The sequence below is a fragment of the Seriola lalandi genome, unplaced genomic scaffold, assembly GCF_002814215.2.
Source record: "Seriola lalandi dorsalis isolate HSWRI2012SDOR001 ecotype SW California unplaced genomic scaffold, Sedor1 jcf7180002054889, whole genome shotgun sequence".
Lineage (NCBI taxonomy): Eukaryota > Metazoa > Chordata > Actinopteri > Carangiformes > Carangidae > Seriola > Seriola lalandi.
Window position 1 is genome coordinate 1,267,659 of NW_019525441.1, and position 20,543 is coordinate 1,288,201.

At 42.1% G+C, this 20,543-nt stretch overlaps 1 protein-coding gene across 1 annotated transcript in view; it reads left to right on the plus strand.

Annotated features, from left to right (window-relative positions):
• Positions 1-20,543, plus strand: part of pcloa (piccolo presynaptic cytomatrix protein a) — a 59,321-nt gene that overhangs the window by 1,120 nt on the left and 37,658 nt on the right. Inside the window, exons 2-3 of the mRNA XM_087180092.1 lie at positions 1,559-2,573; positions 4,225-5,241. Coding sequence (XP_087036218.1) covers positions 1,559-2,573; positions 4,225-5,241 — 2,032 coding nt within the window. The remainder of the gene's footprint in view (positions 1-1,558; positions 2,574-4,224; positions 5,242-20,543) is intronic.

The window sequence follows — 20,543 nt, forward strand, 5'->3', positions numbered from 1 at the left end:
GTAATGCTTTATTGTGGAGGGGGTGGTAGAAAGCTGCTAGTGAAAACAATCTGCTGCCAGCTCCATTATTACAATATTATATTTCAGATTTTGAATTTTATTAATATAATCGTGAAAGATTCCTCGATATCAAATTGAATGGGATGATGTGCGGTGCTGCTAATTGGCTCCAACTGGGGGAAGAATTGTTATTTATATCAGAGCTAGAGATGGGGTGGGGGGTGCATCAATATTAATAGGACTATAAATAGAACAGCAGCGTTAATGTCATCACTCGTAGACATCCCTCCTGCTGCTTTCTGATTGTTTTATTTAAAAGTCGGATTTCATATTCTGCTGTTGAGGCGTCAGTGTGAATGAGTCTGGTCGCTGTCCGTGGTGCTGAAATCCACTCTGCAGAGGATCTTCGCAACACCACCGCTTTTAATGTTTGCTGGGTTCTTCCTCTGTAAAGTCATGTGTTCCTAGTTGCTCATTGTAAAAATGAATCAGTATTCATTACAGCATTCAACTTTACTGCCTGGGAAGGTAATTTGTCTCAGGCATAATTGCAGAAGCATCAGGGACTTTCAACCAACAGCAAGAATCAGTAGTGCTCTATATGTTGCATACACGCATCATCGTACAATAACAAAACAATATCCAATCAGTCCATTGATGCATTTCTCTAAGGGTCCTGTTGACTCTCATTCTTGTGCCTGGCAGTGTGTGTGGGTTGTGTATGTTGCCTCTGTCTGAGCTAACAAAGACGTGTCAGCTTACCCCCATGGAGCCGCACATTTCCCTCTCTATCTCAATGATCTACACTCTGTGTCATTCAGTGGTATTCACTCTCCTGTCAGCTTTACCCCGGGGCTGCTAGCTACACATTTTGTGTTCACTGATGTGTTGAAAGGGCCTGAGAGCTAGCGCCATGATCTTAACTTTTATTATTAGCACAGTGATGCTACAGTGGAGGCAGTGGAGTTAGCTAATATCATGAGCAATACTGTTTGAGATGAAAAATGGCAAATGGGTTGAAAGCATTAATAACACTGTAGGTAGACAAATAAAAACAAAGTGGATGATTGCCATTTTTCAGAATGTTGCAACATAAATAGACTTAAAAAGAAAGAGAAATCATTTTCTTTTACCACTAGTTTGCAGTCTGTGTTTCCTGTAACATCCTTTATGGGTAGTCATAAAAGACACATTACGTAAAGGTACTGAACAAATTTGATGTTGCTGTGGTTGACTTTGTAAATGTCAGCCTATGAGTAGTATTGTTTCTGGCAAGCATGACTGACTGTGTTTGATCTGAGTCTTTAAATCGGTGTTTGTGGTTTTCATTTCAGCTGAATGTCACCAAACAAATTACCATTGCAACTTAACAGATAAGGAGCTGAAGGATATTTCAGAGCTATATTGATTTTAAAGTCTAGTTCACAGTCAGGTCTGTTGTTTTTATTTTGACTGATTCATTTGTGAGTTGGTGTGGTCTTGGCTTAAAAGGTTTTCTCACAATAGCAATTACGACAGCTGACAAAAACTATCTCTGTGTTCTTTTTCTTGTTTCCAGACCTTCAGAATCTGATGCCCAGCGAACCCAGCAGATAGGGGCCTCCAGGGGCCCAACAGGTCTAAGTAAGAGCCGAACTGTAGACGCCTTCAACCAGGGTCCATCTGGTAAGCCCATACCGGGCCGCAGTCCCTCATCCCTCAGCCTTTTTGAATCCAGATTCCGGCAGGAGCCAAAAGACCCTGAGACCAAGTCATCCGGCATGTTTGGCTCCAGCTTCCTCAGCGGGGCCAACCCCCTCAGTGCCGTGTCATCTATGACTTCCTCTGTCTCCTCCTCCATATCCTCAATGGGCGACAATGTCAACATGCCCAAGTTTGGACTGTTTGGGGATGAGGAGGAGGGAGATGCACCTGCAGCACCTGAGTCCAAGCAGGGAGGAAAGTCACCAGGGAAGGGCCCTCAGCAAGGGCCAGGGCCAAGGGGACCACAACAGGGAGGACCCCAAAGACAGGGTCAGGGCCCCCCTGGGCAGGGGCCAAGGCCAGGGCAAGGACCCCCTGGGCAGGGACCCAGGCAAGGTCAGGGTCCACCAGGGCAGGGTCCCAAATCAGGCCAGGGTCCTCCTGGCCAAGGACCCCCTGGGCAGGCCCCCAAATCAGGCCAGGGTCCTCCTGGTCAAGGACCCCCTGGGCAGGCCCCCAGGCAAGGTCAGGGACCACCAGGCCAAGGACCCCCTGGGCAGGCCCCCAAACCAGGTCAAGGTCCACCAGGTCCAGGTGTCAAACAAGGAGGTCCTCCCCCACAAAAAGGTGGCCCCCCACAACAAGGACTTGGGAAGCCTGGACCCAAGCAGCAAGGACCACCTGGCCCCAGGGCTCATCCTGGGGAGCCAGCTAAGAGCGGAGGCCCTCCTGGTCAGCAGGGGCCTGGAAAGACTGGAGGTGGACTCTGTCCACTGTGTAAGACCACCCAGCTGAACACCGGATCTAAGGACCCTCCTAATTACAATAACTGCACTGAGTGTAAAAACCAGGTCTGCAGCCTTTGTGGGTTCAGCCCCCCAGACTCAGCGGTAAGAGAGCGATTACTTCCTTTTTTCTTTCATTTTGTTTTTGTAAGTTTATTCTAACTGTGACTTCAGAAATATCATGTTATGTGTTACATCTATGTCAGTTTCCCAAATTACAAATTTACAAAATTCCAGACTGGCATGTATCTAATAATCATACACAAGACAGTCCATGTCATTGAGGGCAGAGGGTGTGAAAGGTCACACATGATTAAGTTGTGTGTGAAATATAAAATGATGTCCATGATGTTCTCTGTCCATATTACACTGCAAAAACATCCTAAAAGCTCATTTACTCTATTATTCAGACTTCATATGTAGTTTTTAGTTGAATCAACATCATCCACTCTGTTGAGGAAATTGTCAAATGGTGAAATTGAATTTGAAACAAGGGAAATGTAGGATAGTATGTTCCAGTAGTTGGATAAAGCAATAAGCATGCAAAATTAGACCAAATCATTTGTTAGGGTACACATTTTTACAGTATTGTTGAATCCAACTGTAGCAGCATATTGCTATTCTCTGAGCCTGGCAGAGGAAATGCATCTCATAAGAGTGGCACACAATTTGAGGAACAGAGGGACCATATGGACCCAGGGAATGTTGATCAAGGTGACTCATGTCATGGCCACAGGAAGATACTGTGCCAGCCAGTGAGGACACTCAGTCACACATGGACTGTAAACGCTGGTGGGCCATGATTACAGCATACCAAAATGACTGGTTCATTCTGCTTGAGCGTCTCCATGGGATTTGTTACTATGTAGTTGGGGTCAATTCTTCAGCAGATTAATCAATGCAGGAAGTGGGTTTCCTTTGATTTTGAATCCTGAATAAGGCCTCTACAAGTTTAATGCTGTTTGCGGTAATGGTATACTGTACTGTAGTGTATGTTTTAGGTTGGTTGAATTGACCTCATCTCTGTTTACATTATATGCAATAAGTACCATCACACACAAAAATACACACATTGTTCTGATGTAGATAGCGATCAAACTGTCAACATTGACTCTTTTAAACACTGGAAACCAAGGCCTTATCCTAACACTAAGCAAAGACCATGGTAGAAACAGATGTGAGACATACTGTGTGTGGTCATGACAAAGACAATGAAATACAACTGTTTATCATGGTCTAAACATATACAGTACCTCTGATAAAGGGGATGAATAAAAGACATTGATACATGAATAGTAGTTGCCTTTGTGCTAACTGTCACCGGGTTTACAGGCTTTGTTGCTGCTGAACTGAAACAGTTTGTGTAGAAACAGCATATTTTTCTTCTAATTTAATTAAAACAAACATTTTATTTGTAAAATTTACAAAAAATATTCGTATTGTCTGAAATTAAATATCCAGTGACTGATTAGTATTAATGTGGCTTTTGCCGGATTTGAATTCTGTCATGCTATGAAGAAGCAATTTGACTGGAGAAAACAGGATTCAGCATCATTTGAAATACTAATTAATGGACATGTCTCTGAATTTGTCTGTATGTTACACTAAACAAAAAGAAAATGGTTATTTTAGGGGTTTAATTGGTTATGCCTGCCTGTGTATATTCTGTAATAACACATGCCATTGGTGTCTGTGCTCACAACAGTGTGGAAATCTGTTCAAGGCAAATCTAACCCATCTTTTGTTTCCTGCACAGGGTAAAGAGTGGCTGTGTCTGAACTGCCAGATGCAGCGAGCGATGGGAGGTATGGATCCCCCTGGCATGACGAAGCCCAAACAAGGCTCGGCCCCACCCTCGCCCCAGCGACAAGCACCTGGCAAGCCTGGCAAGCTGCTGATAAAGCAGCAGAGTACCCCCGACCCAGGGTTAACGCCACCAACCACGCCTAGACAGAAATCCCCGGGTCCTACCTCTCCTGGACCAGTTTCACCAGGCTCCTCAGTAGGATCCCCCAAAATTGACCCCAAGACAGGTCGTCCCATTCAGCAGAAGTCCACTCCCCAGCAGTCTCCTGCTAAGGCCAAACAGGAGTCCAGCTTCTTTGGGGGTTTAGGAGGTATCAGTTTGGGAGGCCTGACAGATGCGGCTAAACCTCCTGCGGCTGCTTCACAAGCTGCCGAGTCTGTTACAGGGAAACTGTTTGGCGGTTTTGGTGGTTTAATGGAAACATCGAAGCCTCAAGCACAGGCTCCGCCAAAACAGGAGGAGTCGGTGACCGGGAAGTTATTTGGAGGTTTTGGAGGGTTGACAGAATCCGCAAAACCTCCCGCTGCTGCTTCTCAGATGTTCAGCTTCGGATCGTCACTCTTGAGCTCAGCAACAAATCTTGTCACTGGAGAGGACGAAAAGGCAGCAGATTCTCCCCCTGGGTCGCCGCCAGACTCCCCTGCTGACTCCGGAGCAGGTTCCCCTCCTGACTCCCCCTTCTCTGCACCTGGATCTCCCCCTGATTCGGACTCTGCTCCTGACACCCCACCTGCCAAATCCAAGAAACCCCCCAGAACCATTTCTGTGGAGCAGGAAGACAAGGCCCCACCGGCCAAACCTGCCCCTGCACCTGCCCCAGCCTCAACGACCAAGGAAAGCTGCCCTCTTTGTAATGTGGAGCTGAACATCGGACCATCGGACACGCCCAACTTCAGCCTCTGCACCGAGTGCAAGAAGACAGTGTGCAATCTGTGTGGATTCAATCCTACTCCCCATTTAGGAGAGGTAAGAAACCTTGTTATTGTTGCAGTTTTCCTAAGCCCCACAGCTTGCTGTGCTTTCAACACACTGCACCTACCAGTAATTTATGCATTCTGTCATATATAAATAGAACGCAAACATCCTCTAGATGTTTCATTGAAATAGGTCACAGTAGAGATACCATCAGGAGCGGCAGAGTTTTCAGCTGTGCGTTTTTCCCACAAGCATCTAGCAAAGTACTCTGAAATGAGGATTGCATGTTATTAGTTGTACTAAGTACATTAGTTCTCCCCATATGGACACTGTAATGACATTTGCACATGTTTGACCACTGAATGAATGGATGTGGTCAATTATGCTGCATTTTAAAATGCCGGTCTCATTACTATCAAGCTTTCTTTAGTGGAGAGGGCAGCCAGAAATGTGAAGATAAATTAGGTTGTTTAAATGGACGACTCATCATCAAAGAGCACTTCAAACAATTGACACTTGACTCTGAAACTCAATACCGTGTACATTTGTGTGTGCAGTATATGCGTGTGCTTGCGTGTGTGCTTTTCTTTTTATACAGAATGCACAACTTTCATCCGATAGACAGTATTTCTTTTATTCTTAAATCAGACGCATGCTTGTATGAAAATATGTAAATGCACAGGCAAATGTGTGCTTGTGTGCATTTGTGTATTTGAGTGTGTGCCCCTTCATTGTCTTAGCTTGCCTAACGACGACATGGAAACCAAACACTTTTGGCCTGCTTATCTCCTGAGGTGTTGGGACTGGTTTTGTGGTGTTACTGCTGTGTGTTGTCACCATCACAAGACTGTGTGTTGAGTTCCACCGAGCAGATGGTGCTCTATGGTGTAGGATCAGTATATTATTGGAACGGAGGCCAAAAAGTGCTTTCGGTTGAGTGGTTTCTCAGCATGAAGGCTCAACACATTACTACATATATACTATATTACACCCACTTATTATTCCACATGAAGTATCCTAGTCATTATCTATATACTGCATCACTCATTCACTCATGAGTTTTACACATTCATTGAAACTTCCAAGCTAATTTTAAATGAACACAAGCTATCGACCAGTTACAGTAGGTTGTTTGATTATATCCTCCTGACATGGTCATGTGACTCACGCCACTATCACGTGTTTTTCTACCAGCACCTCTATCTTGGCTTCACGTGTTAGCTGCTTTGTTAGCTTGTGGTTTAAATGTATCTTTAGTAATCTGCTGTGTATTTCTGGCTCTCTGAAGAGCCCTCTGTAACGGTGAGCGGATCTAAGCTGTGAGTGAAATCCACCACCACTGTGTGCAGGAAGTGCTAAATTCTCATGGGAAGCCAACATTTATTTTGAAGAAATATATATATCTTACAAAAGAATATTGATTTCTAAGAAATGTATACTTTCCTTTACCTTTCTGTTTGTATGAGTCAATGTGAGAATACGTCTCTGATATAGCTGTCTCTGAACTTTTGAAGGAATAGTTTGACATTTAGGCTTATAAGAGTTAGATTAGAGAATTGATACCACTCTCATATCTGTCCATTAAACATAAAGCTACATTTAGCAGCCCGTTCACTTAGATTAGCTTAAAAAGACTGGAAACAGGAGGAAACTGCTATTTCTCAGCTTGGCTCAGTAACTTCCTGAAGTCTGGAACATAACCACCCTAAAAACAGCAAACTGATTTAGAGATTTTTGTACGGATTAACCTGTGAACTTTAGAGGTGCTGGTAGAGTCATTTTGTTATCTTTGGACTGAGCCAGACTCCATATAAAGAGTATCAATAGTCATCTGACACTCTGCCTGAAAATGAATAGTTTTATTTCCTAAAATGGCAAAATATTTCTTCAACAACTTTGTGAAATGCCAAAATGTATCCTGGACGGGAAGAGTTCGAATTTTTCAGTTTTGTAGTTTGATCTTCCATGCCCTAAACGAAGGCGTGTGTAGTTGAGTTATCACAAAAATATTTAACTTAATCTCATGTTGGTGTGACACTGCAGATTGGAGAGTATTTATCTGCTGTTATGCAGTACAATAATGAATGTTCAATTCTATTAATTAAATTGTCCCCTGCCTACGGTTAGTATTCCAAAACAAGATGGCCGCCATTTGTTTACAGTGTTGACAGGACTATTAAAGTCCCGAGTTCTTTTAAGTTTGGGAATTTTTGTTCTTTTCTGGAGCTCTTAATTGCACATGCTTGCTGGGATAATGAGGAGTTGAACTGCACAATCACTTAATTGAGGGCAAGCATGGGGAAATAATGTAATTATGCTTGAGAGATGGGCATCCGAGCCTCTGATGCTCTAATTGGATATAGATGAGTCCTTTTTAACAGCATGTCCTCTGAAAGCCACAATCTCCAGCTCAGTTTTGTTTTTAAGAATGATGGAGCGAGACACTGGAACAAGAATAATGAATCATTTGTGACTCATGCGGGACTAAATGAAGTTTAATAATTCAGTGAACGTAGTAGGATTTGGGTAGAAGTAGTGCCTTGTGGAATATTCCGTAGAAGACACTCACACACACACACAAACACACACACAAACACACACACACACACACACACACACACACACACACACACACACACACTCACTCATACAACACCTTGGTTGAGTCATCTACCCCCTACTTACTGTGCCTCGCTTCTGTGTCATGCGCTGTCATAATGTTGGCTGTCAGCAAGGGTCCGTTTGCTGACGCATGTGAGTGGGTCAAAGTGTGTGTATGTGAGTGTGCGTATGTGTGTGTGTGCTGAACAGTATGTTTTATTTGCAAGATTGTTGAGTTACTGAGTATGGTGTAGACTGGGCAGGCTGTTGCGAGTTTGCATACCATAGATGTGTTGCTTGTTTGAATGACTTTTCATGACGAAAATATGCCTTCGTACATGTGAGAATTTAGGCTATTTAACTACATTTCTGTACGTCGTTCTAATGAAATACTGTAGGATGAGTGTGCATGCATACTGTGTGTCAACACGTGTGCGTGTGTAGGCGTAATCTCTGTTTCCTAAAAGGATTTAAAGGGCAACAGGAAGCCTGTCATTTCTATCGAGGCTTGATCCCAGACTCAGGTGTCTGCGCTTAATCCCCATCAATATGAGTTGAGAAAATAGGCACCCCAGAAGGAGGAGCACTCACCTTAATGGTTTCTTTCTTCCCTCCTCTCCATCACAGCCCTCCATCTTTGTCTGTCTTTTCCCCTCTGTTGCTTTTTTTCGTCACCTTTTCTCCGAATATCTATATTATTTCGCTGTGTTTTATGTCTTCTTTCTCTGTATCCTTTAATCTTTTCCTAACTTTATAAGACATAGAGGAATCTCACTTAATGCCTGTGGGTTTTTTGGCGCTTATCCTTCTTTTAAACTGTATTTTCTCCTCGTCAGACTCTCCCTTAGTAGTGCTATCCCTCTGCTTTTCTCACTGTCACTACCTTTGATGTAGGGAAATCTGTAAATGTGTGTCTGGGTCTTGTACTGCTCAGCGAGGTTACCATAGCTCAGGCTCCATGTCATGTTGCCCTTATGAGTAATGAGTGTGCTCGTCTGAGAAGTCTTATGTAAAATGGGAGAGGCACCACTTTGCTAACAAGCACAAATCAAAGAATCTACAGAGCTGTGAGCTACATCCTGTATCACCTAGACCAAGGATAACCAACCAGATCTTATCTTTCTTACCAAACCTTAAAAAATTTGAGCCACAACCTCTATCATTTAATAAATGAGTCCAGGTCACCACATAAAACCATTTCACTTCATATCGGTGTGTTTTTGTTCATACTGGCAAACTGTTTATTTATAGTAATGTTTGATTGGAGGTTTGCAGTATACTCACCTTGTTATTTACCACTACATCAACTATACAACTTACAAGGTATTTTACGCACCAGAAGATTGTGCTTTGCTAAAATATATCAAATGTTCTCCCAGGCTTTAATTATTTAACACTGTAAGGCTGTGGGAGAGGGAGATTCGTAGAAACTGAAATGTTTTGTTCCAGATGACTTCATTATTTTGTTTAGATGAATTTACACTGTAGAGACAGTGACTGGTGATCTTAGTATTTTACCAGCTGTAAAGTAATCGTCCAATATTTTGGAAAATAGGTCATCCTCAACTGCTGTTAGAAAACTGACATCACTTTCATCTCCAGGATTTGTTTTGCCTCAAAGACTGGAAACAGGGGAAAATGCTCAACAGGCTCAGTGCAAAGTGAGAAAAAAAAGCACCTGAAGCAACAAGTCTTCTAACCTGAACAACCACACGGGTCATCTGTCCCTGCTCCCTGATACTGTACAACCCATAGGAGGTGTCTCCTGAAATACCGCCCCTATGGCAGCAGGCGAACCGGACCTTTGTTGTCACGGTTACAGTAATAAACATGCAGTTAAACTTAAGGAACGGTCATGCTTTGATTAGGTATTTTCTGTACTGATTAATAATATAAAAGCAGATACAGTGCCGTATCTTTAAAGGAGCTATTTGTTAGTCTGGCTATAGCTACATAGCATTAGCGTTAACAGCTGTGTACTTACCAGTCTAGAAGACACATTGTGAGTTCAGCATCAGACTTTTCAGACTATTCCTTTACTTGCCAAGAGCTGTCTCCAGAGGTAGGAGGCAACACCAACTCTTGTCTCTGTCACGTATTTTCTTCGACTGAAATTAGCACGCTAACCAGCTAGCCCCGGGCCGTCTTGTCACTTTCTGATAGTGCCTCACTGCAGCCTCCAATCAGGCCTGAAGATGTAGCACTGCTCAGAGGACGTATTATAACCTCTTGTCAAGTGACGATCACCACCACCCGCTTCCAGCAGAGAAAACTTCCAAATACTCCCTTTAAGTTTGAGATGCCACATGTGCTGCAGTGACTGCTAAAAAAAATGCTGCACAATATTTTCTTTCATTTTTAACATGAAAAAAGAGAAAATTGTTTTTGTACATGTGTAAATGATAGTGCTAGGCTAGCAGTTTCTCTTGCTAGGCTAAATACTTCTTTGACCTGTGTATATGTGTGTCAAGCAGTTGCACTGTGGGCTTTTGCCTCCCATCCAGGGATGAAAAGCTGGTCTCCACAAAGATATATTTCAGAATATGTTTCATAATGTTTAGTAATGTTAGCATCATACTTGTTTGAGGCATGTACCAGTTATGGTTGAGGTTAGGTGAAGCCAATAAGTCAATTTAAGCTATTTCAATGTGCTTGCAAGTGTTACTGCATATGTGTGTTTGTCTATCCCTCTATGCCTCTACGGCCTGATATGCTTATACACACTCACTGCGTGGTGTTTCCTGTGTCCTCCTTCCTCATTGTTATTCTGTGGTCGTGCCCATGCCTCCTCCCACACTCTGAACCCTCCTGAGTCTGCACTGGCAGATAAAGGCTCAGTGGTCATACACACATATACATGTAGAGCATGCTAACAGCCTTCAGTATTATTCAGCTGTTATACACACACATACAGTAAAGGCCCAATCTCAACCTCAGCCTGGTGTAATTTATTTTTTCTTCTTCATATCACACCTTGTGTATATAACCCAGTTGTTATAGGAATCTGTTGTTGACTGTAGTTTGAACCCTATTTGTGTATAACTCCGGTTAGTCTATATCTGCTCCATACAGTCCAGTTGCCTCACAGCTCTCCCATCACTTGCCCAGGGGTCTGAAGCGTACAAAAATAGTCACAGCCACAAAAGAGAGCCACAAAGGGGAGAACACAAATGACTGCAGGGCAGCTCTCTCTCTCTCTCCGTCCACTCTCTTTTATAACTCTTTTGTGTTCCCTCTTTCATATTCACTTCTTTAAAAGGGTCTTTCTGCTGTACCAGGCAACCCACAGAGTCCCCCACATGGCCACCTTGGAAGGCTTGAAATGGACAGTATTTTTAGATATTCAGGTGTGTGTGTGTGTGTGTGTGTGTGTGTGTGTGTGTGTGTGTGTGTGTGTGTGTGTGTGTGTGTGTGTCGCAGTCTTTGGAAAAGAATATGTCTGTTTGCTGGAGGGGCATTTTAGCTAATTTGGCAGTGTAAACACTTGTACATGAATAAGAAATATACTGTAGATATTATATGCATGTTTTCCCTGAGCATTTGTCCATCATATTTACTATGTGCACGACCCTTTTCAAGCTATGATAAGTGATTTGCTATTGTTTTACAAGTTGCTATGATTGAAATGAATTGTCGTCAGGCAGTGCAAACTGACTTTTCTTTTCCTTTTTATTCAGCTCCCACTCCAGCTCCACTACAGAATGATTTCCAGTTATCCCCTTTCTAATTTACTGGGGCTTGCATGCTTAGCAAGGGCCACATTTTAGCCACTGAGCCTTTGGTGCCAAGAAAGAAGGGGGGGCAAGACACTGTGGGTGCCAGCACTGAGTCCTGGTGAGACAGAGAGACAAGGACAGGCAGGCAGAGACACACAGACACTTGGCAAAGTCCTCATCTAGTTAGCACAGGGTGTTGTATTTACATCCTGACTGTTGCTGCTCTCTCTCTCCCACAACAAACGCTTCACTACAGTGACTGAAGAGACTCTTATTTGGATTGAAAAAGTATTGGCTTTGTTGGATGGATGGATTGCCTGACTCTGACTTCCTCCCTAATAATTGATATTCAATAGGTGAGGCCAGCAGCAGAGCCTGGATTAGGAAATGGCTTCACCTCCAAAAATCATTTTCGTGCATTAGAAAACCTGAGAGGCAAGTGGATTAGTTTTTTTCCCCCCACGTTTAAAGTAGTGCCTTTCATCTTTATTGGAGAATACAGAAAAATGGTAAAGGGAGTCTAGCTGGAGGGCGGTGGTTGGATTGAAAGCTTGTGAGAAACTTATACAAACTCCTAGTCTCACAATTAAATAGTGACACATGAAATCAGCAGAAACACATGTACATGATCCAAGCAGAAAAACAACCAGTATATATCTCATATTGATGTGAGAAAAAGATGTAAGAGCTGTGGAATGAGTAACAGAGACAGAGATAGATAATGTGAATGTGGACTGGAGGAGTTGAAGCCCGAAACAGAGGAGAGGAGAGACAAGAAAGATGACTGCGAGTCCAACAGGGGAGTCAAGATGAGTGGGCGGTGGTGTCACAAAGAATATGGGTGCCAACCTATGCTGCCCTAAGCAGCGCAGACCATGACAACCTGACTATTGTGGTTTGTTTTTGTGCTCATGAGTCATGCCTGTGAGTCACATTAACAGCACCTATAGGCAGAATTTACTGTCAGGGCAGGAACATCTGATGAAGCAAGAATTGTCACGTCATACAAGATTTAGTGAGAATATAGGAAGGAGTCAACACTTGAAATCACTTGAACTCATCATGGCAGTGGTTCAGTGTGGCATGCTGCTGTGTTGAATTGATTAAACTCTGTGAGGCTGAACTGTCTCTCTGTGATCAGTTGTGCTTGTTAGAGTAGAAATTGTCTGTGTTGCGTCTAGTCGACCAATCAGAAGAAAATATCTCATTGTAAAAGTCTAAACTGTGTTGCAAGTGATATTTAAATTATGAATATTTTCATGAATTTAAACCAGTTTAACACTCATTTATTACAGACAGTAAGTGGTACATGTAACACTTCACAGTTGTATCCAAATATAATCATGCCATTCAAAAGTGGCATATTATTTATTGATAATAGCTATATGATTGGCCAATTCTGCTAGTGATGACAGTAATGGTTTTGGACAATTGTGTTATGTGGATGTTGTGTGATGACCAATCGAAACTATTTTTTATATTTAAGTTCTTGACTGAAAACTTGTATGTATTCATGCATACGTTATAATTTGTTATAGTAACCTTTTTGCATATACGCTATTTTTTGTATTTGTCATATATGTAATGCATGCATAAATCATTGTACGTCCTACATTATATTTCATGTAAGTATGCAATAAATATCCAACACAAAACATACATGAACCAGTGAAATTTACATATTGAAAACATGTACCACTTTGTGGTAGTGTACATGGTTGTAGGGCGTATATAAATTATAGATTTTTATTTCACAGGTTAATTTAAACACAGCTGTTGAATACACAGCCACAGTAATTAACATTCTTTGTTGTGCAACATTCCAGCATGTAATTTACTCAACAGTTAAATGGAAACACAGCCCCTTTTCTCCCCCTGTGTGTCTCTGCCTTTTACGCCATATCTCCTTTAAACAACAGCAAGCTTCCAAATGTTTTTTTAACTGAAGCCCACAGCTCATTAAGCCTAACCTTTACACTGAATGGAGACGTGGGTGGGACACCCCTCCTTCCCTCCGCCCTGTTTCTTTTTTTCCTCTCCTCTCTCCCCTTTTCTGGCATCTTTCCCCTGTCCACCTGCACTGATAAGCTCATTAGTGGTAAAAATGGAAAACAGATTTATCAGCAGACAATGAGGCTACACACACCTACAGCTGATGTGAATTGACAAGTTACATGAGGCTAAATAGCTGCGTAAAGCTGCAGATTTTGGTGTTAGTTTTCTGTGGTTTCATCATTGTCATTTTATGACTTTATTAGAGTAGCAGTGAGAGAGAGACAGGAAGGTTGGGGGCAGAGAGCAGATGACAAGCAGCAAAGGGCCATGGGCCAGATCTGAGCCCAGGCCACTGCGGTAAGGACCTAGTCCTAATGGTACACTCTCTAAGGTGAGCCACCGAGGCACCCCAAGAAAACATTGATTAATGAAGCAGGTAGGATCCCAGGTACTGGAGGTTTCCTTCCCAGTGTGGCCACCCTGACTAAATATGAACACATTTATTTTGCTGTATGGCTCTTGGAATAAAAGTGCCCATTGTGCTACATATGATATGTAAGATGACTCAAGGTCTAGAAGCCTGAGCAAAGAGTTTTTTATAAAGGTCCCATATGTTACACTTTTTTAGTGTTTTATTTGAAGTGTTTATATCCATTAAAGGTAAATTTGTGGTTTTAACTACTAAAAAAAATCTCAATGTAGTTTTACATCTGTCTCAAGCTTTCCCCCAAGCTGTAGTAAAAACAGGTTGGTGAGCCAATCAGAAGAGAGGCTCTGAGTGGAATATAGCAGATTCCAGGTAATAACCAAAAACCAAACCCTGCAGGGCTGGATGGTGGCTACAGGGTGGGCTGGGCTTGGGGCATGGCTGATAGTGGTGACTGCTTTGTTGTGACATCACAAAGTTTCAGAAGTCTGTGGGTTGAGCGCATTCATATTTTCACAGTATTAATATAGAACGTAGACCTTCTTTATAATCAAAAAACACATGGAAGTCTCACTTAATACAATATGGGACCTTTTAACCAAAGATACTTCATAGACTGATGGAGGAAAGAAAACTTGGTTAAAATCTGTGAGCGTCTTCAAGAAAACTGAATTACTTGTATTTCAGATGGGAAGAAGACACGTGCAGACAGATTATGAAGTGGGTTGTGGATAAACAAACACAGATGCAGACAGAAAATGGCCTGGAACTAATGTCTCTCTCTCCTTAATCCCTGGGCTGAGAATATATATAGGCCCTGTCTCACACCTCTTCCTTTGTTTCACATCCACTTTGAAAACATAGACTTGTACACATGAACACCCCACTTGTTCTCTCCTCTGGCACTTATTCACTCACCTGGCAGGGGAATATCAATCCACAATAGAGTGACATAACCTGACAATCTTGTCAAGAGAGAACAGAAATGTTCAGTCTCTTGTTTGTTATCTGTCAGGTTTGAGCCAGGGAAAAGATTTGTACACAGAACTGGATAATTAACATTTGTTCAACCTCCATTTATCCTGGGAATGTTTCCTCTGAAGGCTTGGTTTCCTGCAGCACTCTGCTTCGCTCACACTCTGTTACACACATACCCATCTGGGATCTGCCTAGTACAACCATAGTCCCCTAGTGCTGGTTTCCAAGCAGCTGAGGGTTAAAAGTACTTTTTTCAGAGGCTTTTTGATGGGAGCATTCGATTTATTCAACTTCACAACCCACATTCTGCTGCTTATATTGGGATAAAAGCCAACAGTCTGTTGGTTTCAAGCCCAGTTCTCCAACCTTAAGGCCATCACCACTCACATAACATTTAGTTTCATGATTTAAACGAGAATTACATCAACACATGTGCAGGGATCAGTCGGAAAAGGTGCATACAGCACATTGAACCCCCGAGATGGGAACATCCATAACAGTGGGACATTTATTAGGACAAAGATCTTTTTTGGCTTGCAAAGGAGCTGATGCTGTGATGTTCTGCTTTCAGTCTAGTGGACTATAATTAAGTTGGCCACTCAGCAACACTCATCAATGAGAAAAGGGCAGTGACTTACAGTTTTTAATTTTAGCAAGAGCTTTAGCACTGAAAGGTGAATTAAGCAGTGCAGAAAGGACACTGGCCTTTCAACAGCCTTATTATTCACATAATAAGGATTATATTGTATTTTCCCTTGACTTACGTGGTCTTTGATGCATCTGCACATCAGTGTTGCTAAGCCACAATATCCATCTCATGTTAGCGACATGGTCAGTCTGAAAAGCAGTTTGCCCTACTTTGAAAGAATGTTTTCATATGTGATGTGGCTGCAAATTTATTCAGGATAAACATGTCCATATCATGATAATGGAATCTGTGATAAATGCTGTTTGTCTTTGTTAGCATTCATCAACAACACATCCCAAGAGTCTTCACCACAATAGCACTGTCAAAGCTCCATGGGAGCTATAGTTGTTGCATGCTAACAAAATAATCTGCTTTTTTATCCTGGTTAAAATAACACTGTGTTCATGTTTATTTTCCAGAACAGTAATATATACTCACATTTATTTATTTATTATCATATAGATTGAAACCACCAGTATTGAGTTGAAATGAATTTTCCAACATGCAAAATATGCTTATTTTCTTTCTTGCCAAGAGTAAGATGAAAAGATTGATGCCACTGTCTCATTTGTCCATTAAATATGTGGCTAAAGATAGAGATGGTTAACTGGAAACAGGGATAAACCAGCACCTATAAAGCCTACTAATCAACATGTTGTATTTTATTCTTTTAGTCAATTTATATAAACAAAGTTTAAAAAAAGTAGTTTATATACCAGATCCTTCATTGGGTGTGTGTGGAGTTTTGTAATCACCATGAATTTCCAGGCGTAGGTGGATTTCGTCACCTTTGGACAGACACATGCTAGCTATTTCCACTTGTTTCCAGTCTTTGTGCTAAGGTAAGCTAGCCAGCAGCTGGCTCTTAATAACAACTAGCGGTATTGATCTTCTCACCAACTCTTACCGAGAAAGCAAATGAGCGTATTGACCAAAAATGAAGTGAGTATTCCTTTAAGCTTTCAAAACAAAACAATTTAAGAAACCCTAATTGAGAAATAACACTGAGCAAGCTAGCTAATGGAACAGAAGCTAACCTGAAAGCGGGGTAGGACTTTGTGCCACTATATGCATAAGTGACCACTGTAAGTGTTCACTACATTTTCAACCTGCACTGTGACATTCAGTGAACGGTAGCTTGTTCTGACTTCCCAGCAACTGATTTGCAGATTTACCGGATGATAATGTCAAGCCTGTTGGCAGTAGCTAGTGTTGAGTCACTTTCAATGACGATTAAGCTCCCTCACTTCCACTGCTTCACCCTTTCCCTCACTACACCATGCTCCTTTTCTCCTCCTTTCTTTTGTTTAATACTGATCCTTTTTCTACCCCTGTCTCACATACCATTATCACTCTTTTTTTCCCCTCTTTATATTTCCTCTTCCTCTCTCATTCTCCATGCTCTCATCTGTCTTTCTCCATCCGTCTCATCATCCTCTAGATCCTCTACCTCTCCCACTCACTGTGCCAGGCTCTGTCTAAATTTAGCTGGGTAAAACCCTCGTAGGATCCCTTGTCTTAATCAAAGAGCTTTACCGACCTTCACAACACTCCAACTCCCAGTTGGAAACAATAACCGAACATGGGTACAGCCCATCTCGTCTCAATATCTGGTTGCTGTCTGCGGTTTTCAGTTTGTCTTCTCTGTGTCCTTGGAGAAAGTTTGAGGAAGATTGAAAGTTTGGAGCGCTCACATTGAATTTGACCTTATTCATTCATGTATGAGCTTGTATTTGTTTGAGAGTATCATGTCGGAAAAGAGAATGAGTTGTCATCCTCTACCAAGGTATTTCATTCCTTTCATCGGAGTATGTGTCTGTCATCAACACTGTCACAAACTCTTCACTGTGGGTGTTGGTGTGTGTCAGCTCTTTGGTATCCAGGCATGTGAGGTTAGAAAACGTCCTTGGAAGGTGGTGAATGACTTCTCTGCTTTTATGAATCATCCATGCTGCTGTTTACAGAACTTGTTGCAGGAGACAGAAAGTGACACACGCAGGCATTTCACATTTATTTGAAAGTCGCAGAAAGCTGCTGTTATATATAAATACTATATAAATACACCTGTCTCGTTAGTGTTAATTGCAAGGCGATGTTACGAAACAAGTGTACCAGCCCCGCTAATTTAGACCCTGTGGATTTGTGATGGGTGTGGTGGAACTGGTGAGAAATCTCCTCTGATGACTAAAGGAGACAATCCTCATTAAAAAATTCAAACTAAAGCTGGAGCTACTCGTTACTGCCATAATGTGTTCATGCCATGCTAGCACTGTGGCATTATGGCTGCCAGTAGTGGTCTGTTGAAAGGTCGTTTTCATCCCTTTTTGTCCAGATGGAAACGACAGTTTGATGGATTGTCATGAAATTTAATACAGAAATTCATGGTCCCCAGATGATGACGCATAATGAGTCCTAGTAGCGCTACCATAAGGCTGAAATATTGTTATTTTAGGGGAATATGTTAACAACTAATGGATGGATTTTGGGGGGAATTCATTTCCCTTTATTGTGGACACATATTCCCTACCTGTTCACCAGGAGAGCCTGTTTTTCCTCGTTCCTTGTTTGTTATGGATGGATAGGGCCTACTTTATTTGTCCCCATGGATTGTCATGAAATTTGGTACAGGTGTCCACTGATGGTGCCCAGATGATGAATCCTACTGACTTCAGTGATCCCCTAACTTTTCCTGTTGCACCACCATGAGGTTGATTTTTGTGGTTTTGAGAAAAACATCTCTACAGCTATCAGTCAGATTGCCACAAAATTTGGTACTGACATTCATGAAAAATAATAATAACTAAATTAAATAATATAATATAACTTCAGTGATCCCCTAACCTTTTATCTAGCACCATCATCAAGTTAAAAAATGTGTACAGTGCTTTAATTTATAACTGAATATTTCCAAAACTAAAGACATCCCCATCAGCCTCAGCTGTATTTTGTGTTGTGTGCTAATCAGCAAATGTTGGCATGCTAACACCCTAAACTAACATGATGAAAACGGTAAACATTAACCGCTAAATGTCTGCATGTTAGCTTTGTTATTGTGAGCATGTTAACATGCTAACATTAGCATTTAGCTCAAGCACCGCTATGCCTAAGGACAACATTTCAACCCTATTTGAAAAACCTTTTAACAGCAGTGACAGTCAAAGCTGCAGGACATCTTTAGCTTTTCCAGAGGGATTCAGGCTACCTTGAAAGGTAAACATAGGCATTTGAAATGTATTGGTTTCTGTGTGTTGACATCTGAGCTGCTTAAGTTTGCTTGTGTAGCTTTAAATGAAGCCAGGAACACACTTAATGACTTGATGGCCTTTCAAGGTGATTGCTGCAAGGCATGTCAGCAGGAAATATTTTCGAGATGGCCACTTAGCAGTAGTGATTTAAATTAACATATCTGGAGGTTATTTCAAATTACTTAAAAAGGGGGGGTTAGTTCTGCACAGAAGCTGTAAGAAACACGTTGACCATGTGTTTCTGAGGCGGCAGTAAAAGTTTAAAGTGTGCCCGTTGTGATGTGTTGATAATGTTGGTGATGAGTGGCTCTGAAGTGGCTGAGGCTGACCGACTGTCTGACTGAGTGGGTTTTCAGTATTTCCTATCGGCGGCCATCTCTCTGGCTCTCAGTTCCCGCTCTCTCTGGTTTAACTGATAGAGCCGTCAAGCTGGAGAAACTCCCATTTCAAGTCCTCCCCAGCAGGGACGATTGGGAAGGGTCATATGGATAGCGCGTGCTGGTATGCGCACATACACACACACAAATGCACTCACATCTGTACTGTGTCCATCATCACGTCTGAGGATTAACTGGATTTCTGTCGAGTTGGGAATGCAACTCCCTAATGTCAGCAAACCTTAGAGATGGATGGAGCACTGGCATCTTTTTTTTTCTTTTTTTCCTTCTGTCCTTAAAATCTTCTCTTTCGTTACCACTTCTTACATCATGTGAGTCACAGTTTCACATGCACTCTAAAGTATCTCTAAAATACACTCTAAAATAACATTTTTGCTGCCTCTTTATAGTTTGGTACATGGCACTGAGATTTGTATGCAGGTGTGTCATTCGCTTCCTGCTGTTTAGGCATGAACTGTAACAGGCTCATGCCTTATTTACCCTGACTTTGCTGCTGCCTCTTCTTCCATCCTCCTCCTGTCTCCCCGTTTCTTTCTCTCTCACTGTGAGTTGAGAGTTGACACTTGGATAGAGGCGGTTCATCTGCTGCACGGCTTAACATGCAGGTGATCTTCTCTGAAGCCCAAATTTTAGCATAAACCCTGCTGTTGAGCCAGGCAGAGGCTTTCATAAGGGTTTTGGGTACGGGGGGGGCAAAGAAGAACAGAACACTTGGCAAGATGTCGAATGAGGTGTTTACGTCAGAGTGGAGGCTGGTTGAAAACATGCTGACTAGTACCTCCTCTGAGAGTCACTGTATACGTGTGTGCAAGTGGAGCGTTTGTGTATGTGTGTGATTCCCATAATACACGTCTGCTCTGTGTGTGCGTCTGCACAGCTACATTTTTTTTTTTTTTTTTTCTCAAATCCCAAGATGCTGATTGTTTATCATCACTTTTATTTCCTGGATGTTAAAGTCCAATAATGGCTGTAGCTCTTTAATTTACAGCCCCCTGCAGGGCCTTCAGCGTAGGTATGTTCCTCTAGAGCCCTGTGTTTAAGTGAGTACCTGGGAATATACAACACAGATAAGATAGCCATGACAGGACAAATTTAACAGAGCTCTGAGATGACAGATTCTTCCTCTGTTGCAAGCAGTAGCACTGTGAATATGTGGGCAGGGACTGCATCACAGGTGATTTTAAGGAGGAGATTAAGCTGAAATGATTGTACTTGAGGAATAAACAGCACTGAAAACATTATTTAAATTGGCCTGTGCTGGCCCCCAGTATTTGATTAGAGGTGTAATCGGAACTAAATTATATG